General features: G+C 45.4%; 1 protein-coding gene across 1 annotated transcript in view; it reads right to left on the bottom strand.

The window, feature by feature from the left end:
• AP2A2 (adaptor related protein complex 2 subunit alpha 2) overlaps positions 1-20,704 on the bottom strand; it is a 279,757-nt gene that overhangs the window by 179,466 nt on the left and 79,587 nt on the right. The window contains 3 exon segments of the mRNA XM_030201248.1: positions 568-697; positions 2,626-2,819; positions 3,243-3,385. Of these exon segments, the coding sequence (XP_030057108.1) occupies positions 568-697; positions 2,626-2,819; positions 3,243-3,385 (467 nt within the window).

The following is a 20,704-nucleotide window of genomic DNA, read 5'->3' as shown; positions in this document are numbered from 1 at the left end:
GGAGGGTTAAGCAACTTGCCCATAATCACAAGGAGCCGCAGCAGGATTTGAACTGGGCTTTCCTGGTTCTCGGCCCACTGCTCTAACCATTTACGCTAAATCATCCATTTTAGAGTGCCCATTCCAACTGGGAACAATATTTCTAGCGTCTGTCTTTTCCCTCATTTATAAAATTGCCCACTCTTGAATGGTATGCCCATACAACCTCAGTATCTTACTAGCTCCGACAATCTCAGACCTGCTACAGGAACAGCTACAAATTGCTCTCTCCCCCCCCAAGATTCAACATCCCTGTGACACACCTGATCTCATCTGGTCCTGACAAACAGACTTGAATCAGTACACTGCACTACAGGACTACCAGCCTGGGCATATCACATTTTACCATGATGTAAATAATTAGCTTAACAAAGCTATAGGAAAGCTCCAACAGGAAATGGAGGGTAACTCCTTTTATCCATATATTTAGACCACTTCCAGCAAGAACAGTTCAGAAACTGGTGGCTACTCTGATTATTTCATTACTACTGCTTGGAACATGGTACTGTTCAAACAAAACACTCTTACCAAATGTTGGTCATTCAGGAGGTGAACCACTCTGGATATCCATTCTCCCATAGGAACAAGGTCAGGGGATGTTCTGTACAGACGCAGCAAGCAGAGTGCAGCACTCTCTTTCACACTGTCCATGGTGTCCCTGCAGGAAACAAAGAAAAGGCTTCTCATTGCTACACTTTCGAACTAAGAATTGTAGCCCATATCAGGAGAAAACAAACAACCTTTTGCAAACTTGTGGCTAATTCAGTCACAGGAAGGTTGACTGTTCAACAACCTGCCTAAATTGTGTAGTCATTACCTGCATACATTAATATTAAAAAAAAAAAAAAAAAACCTTCCCTTTTGGAAATTATCCAACCCAAAAAAATCCTGTATTTTACACCAGCTATTTAACATGCAGCAATGTGAAGAAAAGTGCATACTTATGAAAATCTGAAAGCATGCACTTAAAATCGAAAGTTGGACCCAACTCTACAACCCCCCCCCCCCCCCCACCCCACCCCGGGATGCCTCTGGACACAATATGCAAAAGTATGCATGGAATGCAATTATTCACCTGTTTACCCACATAAAATCCAAGCAGTTTTAAAGTAGCCATTTATGCACACAGTGGTTTACAGACAGAAATGGCCTTGAAAGTTATCCCTTCAGGAAACTATATCAAGTTTTCATGTGACAATCCGAAATGTGTAGGAGCAATATCTAAATAAAACAAAGGTCTTGCCATTAAAAATGAGAGAATAGTTAATACAGTACTGAAGTACACAGGCTGAGGAAATGAATGAGGCAAGGTGTTTTTTTTTTTTTTTTACCATGCTATACTGCCCAACAAAAGAAAAAGAGCAAAGTTTGTTTTTTTTTCTTTAATTCATCACCATATATATTTTTTTGGTGTGGGGGGGGGGGGGGGCAAACATTTTCAGTTTACAGAGAGCCTTACACACTTAATTTAAACTTTCTCCTTTAAAAACAATAATTTTTCTATTTGGTATCAACAAAACAAATGAGTTCCAAGAAAAGTCATCTATATGCTGTAATATCTTAGAAACTTAAAATCCCTTGCATTTTCCTTTTCAAGCATGTGACAAAAGAAACCATTACTTGCAAAATCTGGTATTACATAAATCTAGAAAGATCAACAGCTTCAAAAAGATTCTAATGTACACAGTAATGTACCATCTTTGTCTATGAACAAGTTCAGACCCTAACACAAATTAAGGCATTCTCTCATTAAAAATAATTAATGCAGAAAGTCAAGAACATAAGATGCTTCATTCTCTGAAATTGTGCAAATCAAAAGGTATGAATATTACCCATGAATGGTGTCTCAATGTAAATGAAGTCCTGTAATATTCCTAATATATCTCTAAGTAGCTAGAGTAAAGTAATCTCAGACTTTGTAAATCTGCACTTAAGCAAAAAGGGAGCGTCATGTGACAGAATGATCACCCAGCAACAGGAATATCCCAGTGCAATTCTAGGTCCAGAAAATGTTTTAATGTTTAACAACTCCTCTGATGGGCTGTAGAACTATTGGGTTTTCATGCCTCATATGAATCTGGGGTTCAAACAACTCCGTTCTGATTGGTCACTCTGAAAAAAATCCTTTGAAAGGATTAGAGATTCTTCTAGGAAGGGCTCTGGGTGTCAAGCTCTTTGGCTTGATCTCCAAACAGGATGCAAATTGAGAGGGCAGTGAGATAATGGGTTTTATGTAAACATCTGTCCAAAACAGAAAGACAGAACAACAACCCATGTCATTTCATGTCAGTTATGAAAAGCTATCAGGTCAGTATCAACTTCAGCTATACCTCAACTGGAAAGCAAAAAATGAAAGACAGTTCTCTCTGTTATGGTAGAGAATAGTTAATTAAAACCCTGTAACAGATGAATCTATATCAAAAGACAAAAGCTCAACTACAATGGCGATTCTCAACCTGGTAACCTCAAATAGCTGAAGATAAAAGCAAATGAACCTGTTTAGAAATGCCTAATCATGAATATTACAAACATCTTAAAAGCTATCAATCTGATAAGCTGCATACAAATTAACAGGGTAGCACCTACCCAGCTACTAGAATCTTCGGAATTTCACCAGCAAAGGCCTCTGCCATTTCACGGCTGCCCACATTGGCAATGCAGTGCAAGGCCAGACCCATGAAAGTGGGGTTGCGACTGGCCAGATCATTCTTTATCGCATTATTGATCAGTCGTATCAGCTCACTGTTGGAGTTCACCAGCACTGAGATGAAAAGGTATCCCTGCAGGACAAAAGCATGAAGGAGAAAAGGGTGAGACTAATATACTAAACTTCTAGAATCTAGTCTAGAGCACATTCTGCCTTACAGCAAAGCTGGTAAGAAGAGTTTTTCAGAATCTAATGGACAAAACCTGAATAGCAGCACATTCAAGTTACTAAAAATATTTTGGAATATAATTAAATAGGGGCTATCTTTGGATAGTTTTGATTTCCTCTAGGAGGCATTTCCCATCATTTGCGGTTCACACTTTCAGATTCTTTGTTTAAAAGTCACAATAATATAATCCTTCAAAGATCTGTGAAAAGTTAACCAACTTCCCAAAGAGCAGAACACTAGACCAAAGCAATACTTTGCTGTTACAGGTGTTATCCTACCTGGGATCATTACCTTTCCATGTCACTGCAACAGCATAGAACTACTCACAATTTGTTTCTCGGTGTATTTGTTAGAGCTAAGCAAGTTCACCGCCTCCATGTGTCCAAAGTCAATGTCATGTCCCAAAAGGAAGATAAAGAGAAGCTTGCAGACATACTTCTTTTTACTGTAGCCGTCGAGAGCTTTGTCACCTGGTAAGCAAATGAACACAAACACTACAATATACCTTAACCTAAAAAGATTTTCTACATTCAGATCAGCATTTATACTTTGTCAGCAGGTAACCACATGCCCACCAAATTCAGACAGATTTGAAAAGTGTTGAGCGCTACCATTCAAAAGAGGAGGAAGCCTGATTTTAGATTTTCCTCAGATTACTGTGGTATGCCTGGTGAATTGTTGAAGTAGTATTTGTCACATATGGCTATATCAAATGCAGTGTTGCCCCCTTTGTTAAGTGCCATCAATTTTTTGTGTTGATACATGGCAACCCTGTGGATAATTACTCTGAACAGTATTCCATCAGGTGGCTAATTGATAGCATGGCATCCATAGCTTTATATCAATCGAATTACTGTCTTCCTCTTTTGCATTGACCAACCTTGTCAAGCACACACGTCTCTAAATAATCTGTCTACATGATGCGTTTGAAGTACGGAAATTGAAGTCTTATCAATTTGAACTTCCAAGGAAAGCTTAGATTCAATCTCCTCCAATACCAACTGGTTTGTTCTTTCAGCAGTCCAAGGTATACGCAGTATTCTCCAGAACTATAATTCAAAGGCTTTGATTTTCTTCCTGTATTTTTTTTTCTTCACTGTCCAAGTTTCACATTCATATGACAGTATTGAAAATACCATGGCTTGGACAAGTTGAATCTTTGTATGTAGAGATACATCCCTGCACTTGAAGATTTTGCCTAGGTCTTTCACAGCCATTCTGCCAAGATTGATACAGAATTTAATGTGTCTACTTGTTGCTTCACTATTGATTATCGATCCAAGCAGGCTGAAGTTGTCCATTTCTATTACTTCTTCATCAAGGATGAAATTATTAATTTTATCAGTTGTCAGGATCTTTGTCATCTTCTGGTTAAGGTGCAAGCCCATTATGAGACTGTTCCTTCATCTTCATAAATCAGATGTTTCATATCATCTTAACTTTCAGCCAATAACATGGCATCAGCATAACAAATGCTGATGGATATTCCACCAATTCTTATGCCTCAGGTTTCTTCATACAGTTCTGCATCTACACTGATTAGCCCAGTGTTATAGTCTTAAACCGCATAGAGCTTTGTGGGGTATAAGTGTCTCATGTAAATGCAAAAAAAAAAAAAAAAGAAGAGTAACTTTGGCAATGTTTAACAATTCTATTTCTTTGCTCCATTAAAACTATTGCTTCTTGACCAATGTAAAAGCTGTGCATGAGATCATCAGGTGTTCTGGTTTACCCATGCTTCTTAATGGGGTCCAGAGTTTTTCATGATTTATTTGGATAAGGGCCTTGCTCTAGTTAAAAGACATGTAGATATCCTTTTGGTCTTCATCTTTTCAAGGATCCATCTTTCATTTGTGATGTCATGTTCCTTACCTTTCCGGAACCCAGCTTGAACTTCAGGCAATTCTTGTTCCAGGTATGGTTGTAGTCTCCAATGTACGGCAGAAACTGGGTTCTGTCAGGTACTTGTGACCTCTGATTGGCCTCTGTTGGAAACAGGATACTGAGCTAGATGGACCATTGATCTGACCCAGTATGGCTATTCTTATGTTCTTGCTGTCATGTGAGATCAGAGCGACTGTGCAATAATTCCACATCAGATCACCCTTCTTCATTTTGGATATGAACATAGATCTTTTTCAGTCAGTTATTATGTTGTCTTCAAAATTTCCTGGCAGAGCCTTGTAAGCACTTTAACAACTGCATCTGATTGCTGTTAATACTTCAGTGGTGTGCCATCAATGCTCAGTACCTTAGTTTGGTCAAGCTTTCAATGTTCTGTCAACTTTTCATCAAGGGTTACTGACCACAAGGTACAGGTTGAAATGATAATCCACTTATCTTTATGGTACGATTCTGTGTATTCTCAGTGTTTTTCAATATGGCTCTGAGCTTTTTAGCATTCCAATTCAAGGCTGGAATTTTCTCTAACTCATATGGCTTTAGGAAAAGCACTCATGTTCTTCCTCCTATTTTCTGTGTGTTAAAAACACCCTGGAATTGGGATTCAACAACTGAGGTCTCACCACTGATCTGTACAAAGGCATAATCAATTACGTTACCTATATTAACGTACCTAGCATCCCTCCAGTTCTGCTACCACCCTAATGCATTTTTCACCACTTTTGAAATCATTTGTTAATCATGGATGTCTTTGTAATCATCAGTATCATTCTATTGTGTACCACACTTTTGGATTTTTGCTGTCAATTAGATTTTCTCTTCACTGGTTTCCACATGTATGCAGAATAAACATTTCTAGTGACAGCAGGGGAACAAGTTATTTGTGGGAACAAACTTCTCATGCTGGCTTCAGTATTTGTAACCTCTCTACAAGCATTTGTGCCATATTTACAAGGTAAAATTATGTATCATACCTGATAATTTTCTTTCCATTAATCATAGCTGATCAATCCATAGACTGGTGGGTTGTGTCCATCTACCAGCAGGTGGAGATAGAGAGCAATCCTTTTGCCTCCCTATATGTGATCATGTGCTGCCGGAAACTCCTCAGTATGTCGATATCCAAGCTCCATCCGCAGGACTCAGCACTTAGAGAATTACACCCACAAAGGGACACTCTGTCCAGCTCACCACCGCCGAAACGGGGGAGGGGAATTAACCCAGCTCATCCCCACACAAGTGGGGGAGGGGAATCCGTCCAGCTCATCCCTGCGGAGCGGGGGAGGGACACCACACCCGCCGATGCGGGGGGATCTGGCTTATCCTGCAACCGCAACAGGAGCTGACTGACCCTAACACCGCCGAAGCGGGGGGAGTACAAAGCTGCCCTACTACCGCACGAAGCGGGAGGGAGCGCCGGCAGAATTTAAGTCTCAATCCAGCCCCGTAAAACGGAGGGGAGAGGAATGCAGCAGCTCACTGTAACACAAATTCGTCTCAACTCTTGAAGAATCCATTGAAAAACTTGAACACGAAGTCCTCCTGAACAGAAACTGAAGACTAAACTTGAACCTGAAATGCAACCAGAATATAAACAATACAGATATCTGGGAGGGGCTATGGATTGATCAGCTATGATTAATGGAAAGAAAATTATCAGGTATGATACATAATTTTACCTTCCATATCATCATGCTGATCAATCCATAGACTGGTGGGATGTACCGAAGCAGTACTCACCCAGGGCGGGACATTGAAATCCCTGACCGCAACACTGAAGCTCCAAACCGGGCCTCCGCCTGAGCAGCCACAGTAAAACGGTAATGCCTGGAGAAGGTATGGGCCGATGCCCAAGTTGCCGCCTTGCAAATCTCTTCCAAGGAGACGGAACCGGCCTCTGCCATCGAGGCCGCCTGAGCTCTAGTGGAGTGAGCCTTCAGCTGGATAGGCGCACCTTCCCCGCGGCCACATAAGCCGCTGCAATGGCTTCCTTGACCCATCTTGCCACTGTAGGCTTAGCAGCCTGCAGACCCTTACGAGGACCTGCAAACAGGACAAACAGATGATCCGACTTCCGGAAATCATTGGTCACTTCCAAGTATCTGATGATGACTTGTCTCACATCCAGACATTTGAGAGCAGAGTATTCCTCTGTGTAGTCCTCCCTACGAAAGGAAGGGAGACAGAGCTGCTGATTCACATGGAAGCGAGAAACAACCTTGGGCAGGAAGGAAGGCACTGTGCGAATAGACACTCCTGCCTCAGTGAACTGTAGAAAGGGCTCTCGACATGAGAGTGCCTGGAGCTCGGAAACTCTTCTGGCTGAAGTGATAGCCACCAAAAAGACTGCTTTCAACGTCAAGTCTTTCAGAGATGCCCTTGACAAGGGTTCAAAAGGCGGCTTCTGCAAGGCTCTTAGCACCAGGTTGAGATTCCACGCAGGCACCACTGAGTGCAGAGGAGGGCGCAGGTGATTAACTCCCTTGAGAAAGCGCACCACATCTGGCTGCGAAGCCAGGGAAGCACCCTTCAGGCGGCCCCTGAAGCAAGCCAGAGCCGCTACCTGGACTTCAAGGGAACTGAGCGACAGGCCTTTCTCCAGACCTTCTTGCAGGAACGTCAACACTGAAGAAATTGGAGCAGTGAAGGGAGAAAGTGAGCCTGCTTCACACCATGCTGCAAAGGTATGCCAAACCCTGGCGTAAGCAGTAGAAGTAGAGCGCTTCCTCGCTCTTAGCATAGTGGCGATGACCTTGTCTGAGAAGCCCTTCTTTCTCAGACGCTGCCGCTCAATAGCCAGGCCGTAAGACCAAAGGGGGAGGGATCCTCCATCACCACGGGACCCTGATGCAACAGGCCCTGCTCCACTGGCAGCCGCAGAGGATCGTCCACTGAGAGCCTGATCAAGTCCGCATACCAGGGACGTCTGGGCCAGTCCGGACCCACCAGGATTATCCGGCCCGGATGCTTTGCCACCCGGTCTAGCACCCTGCCCAACATGGGCCAGGGCGGGAACACATAGAGAAGCTCCTGTGTCGGCCACTGTTGGAGAAGAGCATCTACCCCCAGGGATCGAGGGTCCCGTCCTCTGCTGAAAAAGCGCGGCACTTGGCAATTGGCCGATGACGCCATCAGATCTAGGCTCGGCTGGCCCCAGCGCTTCGTGATGCCCAAGAACGCCTGAGCAGATAGCTGCCACTCTCCGGGATCCAAGGTATGGCGACTGAGAAAGTCCGCCTTGATATTCATGACTCCGGCAATGTGGGCCGCTGACAGCTGTTCCAGGTTCGCTTCCGCCCACTGGCATAGATTCATGGCCTCCTTGGCTAGAGGGGCGCTCTTGGTACCTCCCTGGCGGTTGACATAGGCTACAGCAGTGGCATTATCCGACAGGACCCGTACTGGCTTCAACGCCAGTACCGGGAGGAACTCCAAAAGCGCCAACCGAATGGCTCTGAGTTCCAGGAGGTTGATAGACCACTTTGCCTCTGCAGGAGACCAGAGCCCCTGCGCTGTCCGTCCCAAGCAGTGGGCTCCCCAGCCCGTCAAAGAGGCGTCCGACGTGACGACAATCCACTCCGGGGTCACAAGAGGCATCCCTGCAGACAACTTGTCTGTCTGCAGCCACCAGCTCAGCGCCTTGCGCACTGCTGGGTCCAAGGGAAGGCGCACAGCATAATCCTCCGACACCGGAGTCCAGCGCTGCAGCAGAGAGTGTTGTAGTGGTCTCATATGAGCCCTGGCCCAGGGCACTACTTCCATCGTGGCCGTCATAGAGCCCAACAGCTGCACATAGTCCCAAGCCCGGAGCGGAGAGGCTACTAGGAACTGGTCCACCTGAGCCTGAAGTTTGACAATCCGATTGTCCGGCAGGAACACTCTGCCTACTTGGGTGTCGAATCGAACTCCCAGATACTCCAGGGACTGAGTCGGGCGCAGCTGGCTTTTCTCCCAGTTGATGATCCACCCCAGGGAGCTCAAAAGAGCAATCACCCGGTCCACAGCTTTGCCGCACTCTGCATAAGAGGGGGCTCGGATCAACCAGTCGTCCAGATAAGGATGGACTTGTACTCCTTCCTTTCTCAGGAAGGTCGCGATGACCACCATTACTTTGGAGAAGGTCCGTGGAGCAGTAGCCAACCCGAACGGGAGGGCTCTGAACTGGAAGTGTCGGCCCAGGACTGCAAAACGCAGAAAGCGTTGATGAGGAGGCCAGATGGGAATATGCAAGTACGCTTCCTTGATGTCCAAGGATGCCAGGAACTCCCCTGCCTTCACTGCCGCTATAACAGAGCGGAGAGTCTCCATGCGAAAGTGCCGAACTTTCAAGGCCCGATTGACCCCTTTGAGGTCGAGGATAGGCCGGACAGAACCTCCTTTCTTTGGTACCACAAAGTAAATGGAGTAACGTCCCTTGCCAAGCTGATTTTCTGGCACCGGAACGACCGCACCCAGGCGGATCAGATTGTCCAAGGTCTGTTGCACTGCCACAGCTTTGACCGGAGACTTGCAGGGAGAGAGTACAAACCCGTCTCTTAAGGGTCGGCAGAACTCTAGCTTGTAGCCGTCTCTGATGACTTCCAGCACCCAAGCGTCTGAAGTTACCCTGGTCCACTCGCCCAGAAATGAGGACAGGCGTCCTCCAATTTGCACTGGGCCATGGACCAGGACCCCGTCATTGGGTACGAGACCCTGGGGGAGGACCGGAGGGCGCACCTCCGGGACGGCGGTCTCTGCGAAAGGAATGCTGCTTGGGGGAGAAGTTCCTCTTGAAGGAAGAGGGGGCAGAGGAGCCCGACTTGCCCGGGCGGTACCGACGGGCTTCCTGAAACCGTCCTCTGGAGATACCGGGGCGAGCACTGGCCCGAGCCCTGACCTCTGGTAACCTCTTGCCCTTAGACGTGCCGAGATCGGTCACAATTTTGTCCAGCTCGACCCCAAAGAGCAGCTTGCCTTTAAAAGGCAACTTAGCCAGGCGGGACTTAGAGGCGTGGTCCGCAGACCAATGTTTCAGCCAAAGCCACCGCCACGCAGAGACTGTCTGAGCCATACCTTTAGCCGAGGCTCTCAAGACATCATACAGCAAGTCTGCCAAATAAGCCAAGCCCGATTCCAGGGCCGGCCAATCAGCCCTCAAGGAAGGATCCGAGGGGGAAGCCCGCTGCACAATCGTCAGGCACGCCCTGGCCACGTAGGAGCCACAAACTGAGGCCTGCAAACTTAAGGCAGCCGCCTCGAAGGACGACCTTAAGGCCGCTTCCAATCTTCTGTCTTGGGCGTCCTTTAGGGCCGTGCCACCTTCCACCGGCAACGCCGTTTTCTTAGTCACCGCAGTGATTAAAGAATCCACGGTAGGCCAAATAAAGGCCTCACGTTCACTTTCAGGCAAAGGATAGAGGCGGGACATAGCCCTAGCCACTTTGAGGCTCGCTTCCGGGACATCCCATTGAGCCGAAATTAAGGTGTGCATGGCATTATGCACGTGGAAGGTTCTAGGCGGGCGCTTCGTCCCCAGCATAATGGCGGAGCCAACAGGGGCTGAGGGAGAGACGTCCTCTGGAGAGGAAATCTTCAAAATGCTCATGGCCTGCACTAACAGGTTGGGCAAATCCTCTGAGCGAAAGATCCGCGCTGCAGAGGGGTCATCCGCTCCATCCGAGCGGGAATCCGTCTCCTCCAAGGAATCCCCAAAGGACCGTTGGGAGAACTCAGATACGCTGCCCTCATCTACATCAGAGGAAACAGAGTCCTCTAAGGCCTGGGAATCCACCCGAGGGCGTTTACTTCCGGGGGCCTCAACCCCTTTATCGGACAAGGGAGAAGGGGCAGCGTTTTGCATAATGAAGGCCTGATGCAGCAGCAAAATAAACTCGGGGGAGAAACCCCCCAGACTGTGCACTTCAGCAGCCTGGGCCACAGCCCTAGACGCACCCTCAACCGGCGCTCGCAAGAGCGGGGGAGAAACATGCTGCGCATCCAAGATGGCGTCCGGTGCGACACTCCGTGAAGGAGCCACGCGGGAAGAACGGCGCTTAACTTTAGCCGCTTTTTTGCCGTCGCCCAAATCAAGGGCGGCCATGGCATGAACGTCTCCCAGCTCAAGGGCGGCCCAAGAAGAAGCCGTCCGAGCAGAGTGGCCGGCCAAGATGGCGGAGGCGAGCAGCGGGGGATGGGCGTTTATGGCGGGAAAAACCGCCGCACCGGAGGAAGACCCGGGACACTGACCGGCCTCCGAACTGACACCCAACAAGGGCGAATCAGACTGTAATACCCCCGCATCCCCGCTAGGAGCGCACACGCGGTCCGGGGAGCGATTCTTCGCGCCCTCGCCCTCCGACGCCATAGGCCACGTGGAGATCAATCGGGGAACCCCCTGCCCGCTATAAAAAAGGTAAAAATTACCTGCTTCTCGCTCCGAGCTGTAACGACCTGGTGTCCCAGTGAGTAGTTGCAATAAACGTTTAAATAAACGTTGAAATAAACGCCTTTAAGGGCGTCCAAAATTTTTTTTTTTTTTTTTAACGGAGCCAGCGGGACGGGGGAGAAAAGGAGGGACCTGGCGCCACCAGGTTTGCACTTGCTCAAGAAGAGCCCTCAACCCCAGGCACTCAACAAAACCTAAAAATTAGGCTTGGAGGCCTAGCCAGAGCTGCTGCTGTGTGTGACCACCACCTGCTGAGATAGAGAACATACTGAGGAGTTTCTGGCAGCACATGATCACATATAGGGAGGCAAAAGGATTGCTCTCTATCTCCACCTGCTGGTAGATGGACACAACCCACCAGTCTATGGATTGATCAGCATGATGATATGGAATGACGTGTTCAGTCAGTAACCTTCGGCCATACTGTAGCTGAATCACCAATTTCAGATTCTGGAAAAAAATTTATACTGCCAAAACTTTACTTAAAAGCAGTTCCCCTGTCACCAAAGTAGCAAGGATTAAGCTCCCTTCCACTGGTAAATCTTAACTCCAGATCCTCTTACTGTACATCATTTTCAGAACAAAATTAGCCATCCTTTTGCTACCACAAGTATACAGGTCCTGCAGCTGTCACTTGGGTCACCCTACAATATCTAAGGTCGTTCTACTGCATGTTTTAGATAGATGAAATGGGACAAAACAGTAGTTATGTCTCTTTCTATTAACAGCACCATCTGCTTCTCCTGGTATTTTGCTGCATGTATTTCTTTACAGGAGAACTAAAAGGGTCTAGAATGTGCATATTTAAGGTTTGATGTTCTATACAAGTGCATTCAGTTGGAAAATACAGGCAGAATCCAGGAACTTGAGTCAGCAGTTCAGAAAGCATAATAAGGTCAACAGAAGCTTCCTTTTCCTGACATCCTGTTAACCTCAACCTCACAGAGATATCCCCTTTATGAACTACAGTCACACATTCAGGCAAAAACTAAGGTCTACTGGGTAGACCACTGAATTATAAATTAGAATTCTTAAGTTAAAATCCTCCAGCACCACCTTTATATGGGTTAGTGTTCCTCTTAGAATCTTAAGAAATGTTTCTATTATTGTTTTAGTAAGTCATCTTCGACTCCTCCCTCTCCTTCTCTGCACATATTCAACAGACTGCTAAAACCTGTCATTTCTTTCTCTATATCAGCAAAAGTCACCCCTTCCTTTCTGAGCACACTACCAGAACCCTCATCCACACTCTTATCACCTCTCGCTTAGACTATTGCAACTTGCCATCTCTCTCCTCTTCAATCTGTTCAAAATTCTGCTGCATGACTAATATTCCGCCAGTGTCGTTATGCTCATATTAGCCCTCTCCTCAAGTCACTTCACTGGCTTCCTATCCGTTTCCACATACAGTTCAAACTCCTCTTATTGACCTATAAGTGCATTCACTCTGCAGCTCCTCAGTACCTCTCCACTCTCATCTCTCCCTACATTGCTCCCCGGGAACTCCGTTCACTGGGTAAATCTCTGTTATCTGCACCCTTCTCCTCCACTGCTAACTCCAGACTCCGTTCCTTTTATCTTGCTGCACCATATGCCTGGAATAGACTTCCTGAGCTGGTACATCAAGCTCCATCTCTGGCCGTCTTCAAATCTAAACTAAAAGCCCACCTTTTTGATGCTGCTTTTAACTCCTAACCCTTATTCACTTTGTTCAGAACCCTTATTTTATCATCCTCACTTTAATATTCCCTTATCTCTTGTTTGAGCTAATTAGATTGTAAACTCTGTCGAGCAGTGACTGTCTCTTCATGTTCAAGTGTACAGCGCTGCGTACGTCTAGTAGCGCTTTAGAAATGATAAGTAGTAGTAGTGAAGATGAAAACAAAGCAGACCAATTTAGAAAATCTTCTAGCTCAACATCCTGGTCAACAAGTTCACCAAGGCAGTATATAAAATCAAATATGAAACAAAAAATTTACAAACTAGATATACTGGACAAGTTTTCCCCTACAAATACCTGCCAGAATACACTGATGCCCAACATTCGCCTTCTGCACTGCATCTCACAGCATTATCCCCAGCCTTCCTTTTTTTTTCCTCTGCTCTTTCTACACAAACAGCTTTGCAATCATTAATAGCCTGTCTGCACCATATATTATAGAAGTCTATAAAATCCTAAATGGTGTGGAATGGGTGGACTGGGTGTTTATCCTGTCTAAACTAGGGGATACACCACAGAACTAACCGGTTGTACTTTTAAAAGTTTTATTGTTTTTAGTTTTCTAGTGTTTACATCTTTTAAATTATATACAGTTGTTTCCCATGTTATAGACTTCCATTTAAACGAGCTCTCATTGCTTTACAATGGAAGAAAAGACAACAAATTAGGCCATGTTGGCATTTAACTATAAATGAAAAAAAAAAAAAGACACAGGAAGATGTAAATGAAATTTTCTGTCTTCTTATATGTGTATCTTCTTATATCCATTTGAATCACTAAACTATTAATATCAAGTAATCTGTGAACATTTTGTTAGCATTTTAGTGGTAGCGTTTATCCTTCCTGTGTTTTACACCTCATTGTGTGGTGTCCTTTGGTACTTCCCTTCCTTACGCTATCCCTTTTCAGTCTGCATGGCTTGGCTTAACTTTACCTCTTTAGGAGTTTTAAGTAGCAATTGGCTGTTCGACGCATGCTCGGCAGACCCACTGGCTTTCTCCCCTACTAAGCCGCTCACTGTTTTTACGAGAAGCTCATTTGCATGCAATTTCCTTCATGCGTGGTCTGCTTTTTCCAAATCGGTAAGCTGCAACGGGGATCAGAAAGCTACGGGCTTTTTACGTGGAGTTTAATTGATCTAGGCCTCAATCACTACAGCAATGGCTGCATTTCAGCAGTACTGGGTAAATATACTGGCTGTTGTGGTTTGCTATTTGGATGAATATTCTCTTTGGCGTAGCTCAAAAAAAGCTACAATGAACGCAAAGATTATGCCTTTGTTCACAGATGAGTTTTATTCACTTAACACCTCCTCGAACACCTCCTTGCTAATCTCCCAGCTCCCAGGTATACTGCAACAAATGCAGACAGACCACTTTTAAGTCAGTTCATGCAGGTTAAATTTAGATCAGATGCAATGAGAGGAGCAGCGAGCAAGATGAGTGAAAAGTGGAATTTAAAAAATCTTAAATTGATGTGGGAAAAGCAAGACAAATATACCTTTCAGATCTGAACTCGTCAAGAGAGGTTTGCATCCTGAAGTAAGAGTGAAAGATTATTCCAGAGGGTAGGTGCCACCTCACACAAAACACGAAGTCCTGTCACGTGTCTAGATACACCTGACTGAAAGAAGGGATGGAAGATGTTGAACATCAGAGAACCCTTTTAACTAAGTAAGGAATGAGATGGGTAGTCAAAATACTCAAGATAGTCTGATGGGCGAAGATAAGAATCTTGAACGGGATCCAGTAAGGAACTGAAAGCCAGTGTTTGGTAATGGAAAGAGAAGTCTAGTTCTGTTCCCTACAAAGCGTTTACATTATTCTTGCTTATGTTCAAGTGCATTCTGTGCACACTGAGCACAGACTGGAGCACAAATATTATGCTTCTATGTCTAATTGTGTATAGAATGAACAACCATGTTGTTCTGCTCAGCTAGGTTCACTTGGCAGCAAGACAGATATTCAAGATAAAAAGTAAGGCAAACAATAAGCACAACCTGTGCAAATCATTATCAGTGTAGTTTAGAGGTAATGGGGGGTTTTTTTCATCCCAAGAATTTAAAGTTACAGCAATATCTAGGAAGAAAAAAAATTCTACATAATTTCCAAAAGCCAAACCTTGCGAAAAAAAAGGTTTTGAGGAACATTTGCCTTCATCTTATAATAATTTTCAGTAAATGTCCTTCAGTGCTTTCCGTAACAGTAGTTTTACTAACATTTCTTCCCCCTGCCAAAATTTACAAGAAGTTACATCCTGATGTAAATAAAAAAAAACCCTACCTATCCAAAATTATGCAAGCAAACTGATCTGCATTGGTTTGGCATCATTTGTCTCAAGCTCAAATCTAGACTAATGTTCTGAAAATTATATTTGACTCTAGAGATTGGCTGCTAATGGTTACATCACATAGCCTAACATGATTCTGTGCTGGCAGGAACCTACAAAGCCTCAGCTGATACTTCATATAAAAGTTCATGTACAAGATGATTGAACTTATGTCTCTTTTCATTTGAACACACAAAAAAATAATACAAACCCTAACTCCTCCCCAAAAAGGAAAAGTAGACTAGGCTATTCTATTAAAAAGATTGTTGAAGGGAGAGAAAGTGATGTCGGCTCCCTGAACGGCAGATTGAAACCAGAGCTCCCGACCCAGACTCACTTAAATTGCTTAAGTCAGGTGGCATCAGCGTAATTCCTTCTACTAACTTTACGTTCAAAGTGTGTGCTGTGACCACAATGGCTAGCAAGGTGAAGCAGACTGACCTTATGGAAACTTTTCACTAGATTCATTGCAAGGAAGGCGACATGACCACATGCCTGTCTTCATGGCCTACTTCCCCTAAGCATAGCCAAGGCTGTGTGGCCTCTGATAGCTCGGCGAAGGAACAGGGGGAAATCACAAAATAAACCTGCAAAGCCTGGGGCATGAGTTCAGGTGATGCTTTAAGGAGCTCAGCTCAGAACTAAAGGGATACAAGAGGTGATCTTTCCTCAAGGACTAAGACTCTGCATAGGGATGTCTTGTGACATGGGCTCGAGGTATGAAGAGATGAGGTACATATGGAATAACAAGGTGACACAGTTATGTACTTACAAACTAAATACCCCTCTTTGTCAGCCCAATATGAGAAGTTGCAGTACAAAATCGATGACCTTGAAACAGAGGTTGATGCAAGAATTTGAGATTCAGGGAGGTGCTCGAGAAAAACCACCCGGAATATGTTCTGCTGATTGTTCAACATTTGTGTCATTAGCTGCTAGGTGATGGTGGCTCCTGATTTGGAACTGGACACAGCTCAAAGGGCTTGGGCTTTCTGTTCACTAACTGCCCCAGAGACATCATGGTGCGCTTTACCAAATTTGGAGAAAAGTAGAGAATCCTCCACCGGGAAGTTACAGCGACTTTTTATCAGGACCTCTTCTCCTTTACTCTGGCTAAGTGCAGAGCTTTTAAGCCTATGCTGGAAGCCTTGGCGAAGGTCCAGATTAAACATAGTTGTTCTTACCCATTCACTCTCTACTCGTCAGAGGGAGGCAGACTAGCAAAAACACCAGAGGAAGCTTGGAAACTACTTAGGGAAGCAGGTCTCGCTACAGAATCCCCACTGGCAAGCTGAAGCATCCCAGCGGGTAATATCTACAAATTGGCAAAGGATTCCTTCCTGTGGAAAGAGACTGACCAAGCATTGTGTAGAAGGTCGCACTTGATTGTGTGCAAGTACTATGAGCATGGATCTTCTTTATGCTCTTTTAATACTCTGCATGCATCTGTAGCTATACTGTTTTTGTTGATTTTTTGAACTTTGACATCTTGGGACCTAACATGGTCCATTATGTGTGTGACGCGCTAGTATCACGAGAAGCTCCAAATGTGTGGATATGGCGTATAGTTATAAATTAACTTAGTTTTGTTAGTGTTGGGGTCCAGATGGAGGGGAGTTTCTGCTTTCCTCTCCTTTTCCACCTCTACCGGGGACAATTAAGTTTCTGGAATATTGGGAAGATATGGATAAGTGGTGAAGAAACTGGAATTGGGTTCTTTAGGGTGGGAGATGGGATTAGGCAGGGAATTTGCTAGGGTGTTTATTTTTATTTTCTCTCTGCTTTTGGTTTTGTGTCATTGTGGATTGTTGGGGATGCGCCTTGATGAAAATAATGGCTCTGTGGTGTTTTATGGCTTCTGAGGTCAAAGTACTTACCACCCTCAATGTCCTGGAAAATATTTTCTGATATTTCAAGAGCCAACATGACGAAAAGTACAGTGTTTATTCAGGAAATACACCTAAGCAGCTGTCATAAGCCATCGCTTCGACACCAGCTTTATCCCCATATTTTGTTTGTATCAGCTCTAAGACAAAAGATGTGGCAATTATAATAGCCAAGGATCTCAGGCTGCAGATTCAGAAAGTTAAACATGATGCGACAGGTAGATACACTGTTGCTCATGTTCTGTTGGATTAGGTTAAACTGTCTCTTGCCGACGTATATGCGCCCAAATCTCTACGTGTAAAATTTTTCTCTAACCTTAAAGTCCAACTGGTAAGTTTTGCAAAGGATGCCCTGCTATTAAGGGGGGGGGGGGGGACCTGCCAAACAAGTATGTCCTTAAGATTGGCACCCTAAGCCACACGCCCCCAAGCTCAACTGGTGGCAAAGCCCAGGAGCCCCCCAAACAGAATCCAGGAGCTGGAAGGAATCCGTCCACCACCTGCTGAAGATAGAGATATACTGAAGTGGTAAGGAGCTGGACGTCCAGGGTCACTGCTTTGTCTTCAGTGTTCTCTATCTCCACCTGCTGGTAGGCGGATACAACCCACTAGTTCCTGGATTCATCTGCTGCTGAGGCTAAGGAATGCCGATTTTAAAATATTTGGCAAAGTCCTAGTGGACCGATTAAGGAAAGACCTTCCCTCCTTGGTCCATCCAGACCAGAAAAGGTTTGTACCCAAGAGACAAGCTGTTGACAATATCCGTAGAATGCTCAGTCTCAACTATAGGGCTCTTAGGGGTCTCATTCCTGCTTTCTTATTGGAAACAGATATAGAGAAGGCCTTTGATAACGTCAACTGGGACTTTTTAGATCAGATTTTAAAACAAATTAGGGATAGGAGAGGGGTTTAGATACTTTGTTCAGGTCTTATATTCCTCTCCTCAGGCATGTCTAAAAGTAAACACGGGCCATTCAATGTTACCCCTCTCCTCTGGCACTAGGCAGGGATGCCCGCTGCCCCCGTTATTGTTTGCACTAGTGATGGAGCCTTTAGTATCTGCAATAAGATCCAACCCTGACAAAGGTGGAAGAGGTGGGAAATAAGAGAATATAAAATAAGCTTATTTGCTGATGACGTCCTGCCATCCCTAACTTCCCCTATTATGACAATACATCAACTGGGAAAACTGAACAAGCGAAATTACTACTGATTTCTATATAGAAAATCCACGCCAATAGAATAGCTAGCCTTGGTCATGCATACAGAACACAAATACCAAACAACACAAGGCTTCCAAGGGGACCAGCTTTTTAAGCGAGAGATTTAGGACATGCCCCCAGCCCCACCCATGGCATCAGCAGACGGCTTGTCATCTCCTGCTGCCGCAAGACCAGTCTTGCGATAAGAACTTTGAGACTGGTCCCACAGCAGCAGGAGATGACACTTTATTAAGGTGTCTCCTTTTGCCACTGGAAGGGGAACTGCTCAGCAGAAGATGAGTCTCCCATTGAAAGCAGGAGACTTGGCAGGTCTGAACACAGAATAAGTGACCGCAAACTAGAAATGCAAATATGTAGACAAATTAAACTGAAACCCTAAGTCAGTCTGACCTTGCATGTAGATCACCACCAGGGAAATAGAAAGATGCATTTCTCCTTATACTTGCAAAATATAAATATACCAGACGTCAGGTATATTGTTGGGAGCAGCATATTGTTGGGAACAGAATACAATCAGGGCAACTGTATGAGATTTCTTGGCCAGAGGGGACCCCAAGCCTGCCTGGACCTGAAGGTGGCATAGCCTGGTACAGAGCTTCGGCGGTCTCTCCCCAAATTTCTGCCATGGACCTCAACTATGTCTGATACCAGCTCTGGCAGTTGTACTTTCTAAGCACTAAATAGAAAATAATTCTACCTTTTGTATCTGGTCATTTAATTTTAAAACATTTTATTGGTCCTCGCTCTGGTTTGTCTTCTCTTAACTTTCTTGCCACAATCTCTTGTACATATATTTCTTTTCACTCCATATCCATCTTCCCTCTGGGCCCCTGTCCCTATTTTTCTCTTATGTTCAGCATCTCCATTCCCCTGCCCAATATCTTCACTCTTTCCTTGCCCTCCTCCCTTCTTCAGCATCACTCTTCTGTGTCCCTACCCCCCCTCCCCAGTTCAGCATTGGTCCTCCATCTCTATCCCTCGCTGTCCAGCATTTCCCCTCCATCTCTATCCCCTCACTGTTCAGCATTGCTCCTCTATTTCCCCATCCCTATGCTCCCCCTAAGCCCTCTATCTCCCTTCTGTGTCCCTATCCCTCCCCATGTCCAGCTTCTCTCTACCCTCCCCACCCAACATGGTCCAGCATCTTTCCTAGTCTTCCCACATGGTCCAATATCTGTCTCTCCTCTCCACCCTCTATGGGACTGGAATCTCTTCACTTATCTTCCCTCTACCCCCTCACAGCATAGCATCTCTCCCTTTTATCCCACCCTCCCAAAACCCAGTACAGCATGTGCCCCTACCTCTGTGTATCCAGCATCTCCACCCTCCCCCATTCCCCCCCAGTCCAGCAGTTCTCCTGCCCCCTCCCCCATGAGTCCAGCACTATTCCTGCTCCTCTTCCCTGCCCCCTTGCAGGCCAAACATTTCTCCTGCTTTCCCGCCCCCCCCCCCCCCCCCCCCCCCCCCCACTCCTTCAAACCTCTCTCCTTTGCTGGTTGTAGCAGCGATAAGGGAAAATTAGATTCTTACCATGATAATTTTCTTTCCTTTAGTCATAGCAGATGAAGCCATTACGTATGGGTTGTGTCCATCAACCAGCAAGGGGGGGATAGAGAGCACTCAATTTTTCACAGTGCCTCGTGGCCAGCTAGCTCCACTGCCTCTTCAGTATTTGAAGCTTCCAAAGCAGTATGGCAAACCGCGATAGGAATAACATGAACTTTCCTCACAGCGAACAATGGCCCCTTAACAAGGGAATGAACTCATTCTCCTGGAGGGAATAAACTCATCCTCCACTTTGTATAAACGGAGGGAATACTTGCATCCTCCTGGAGGGAATAAACTCATCCTCCCAAAACATGAACTGGAGGGAATGAACTCATCCTCCTATAACTGTAACAAGAATCCTGAAGACTGTTTTCCGACACCCCAAGGAAGGAATATAACTTCAGGAAACAAGAACAGCACCTGAAATCAGAATCACTGCAATACAATCATACAGGGAGGGCTCATGGCTTCATCTGCTATGACTAAAGGAAAGAAAATTATCATGGTAAAAACCTAATTTTCCCTTCCTTATCATCAAGCAGATGAAGCCACTACGTATGGGATGTAACAAAGCAATCCCTAAATAGGGTGGGAACAAGCCACACCACGCGCTAGCACCTGTGCTCCAAAACGCGCATCCCTCCTGGCAGCCACATCCAGCCTGTAATGTCGGGCGAAAGAGAGCTTAGAAGCCCATGTTGCAGCACTGCAAATCTCATGAAGAGATAGTGCTCCAGTTTCCGCCCAGGAAGAGGAAA

This window comes from Microcaecilia unicolor, chromosome 4 (genome assembly GCF_901765095.1).
Source record: "Microcaecilia unicolor chromosome 4, aMicUni1.1, whole genome shotgun sequence".
NCBI classification, from domain to species: domain Eukaryota; kingdom Metazoa; phylum Chordata; class Amphibia; order Gymnophiona; family Siphonopidae; genus Microcaecilia; species Microcaecilia unicolor.
The sequence above is the reverse complement of the archived record's forward strand: the minus strand, read 5'-3'. Positions and strand labels throughout refer to the sequence as shown.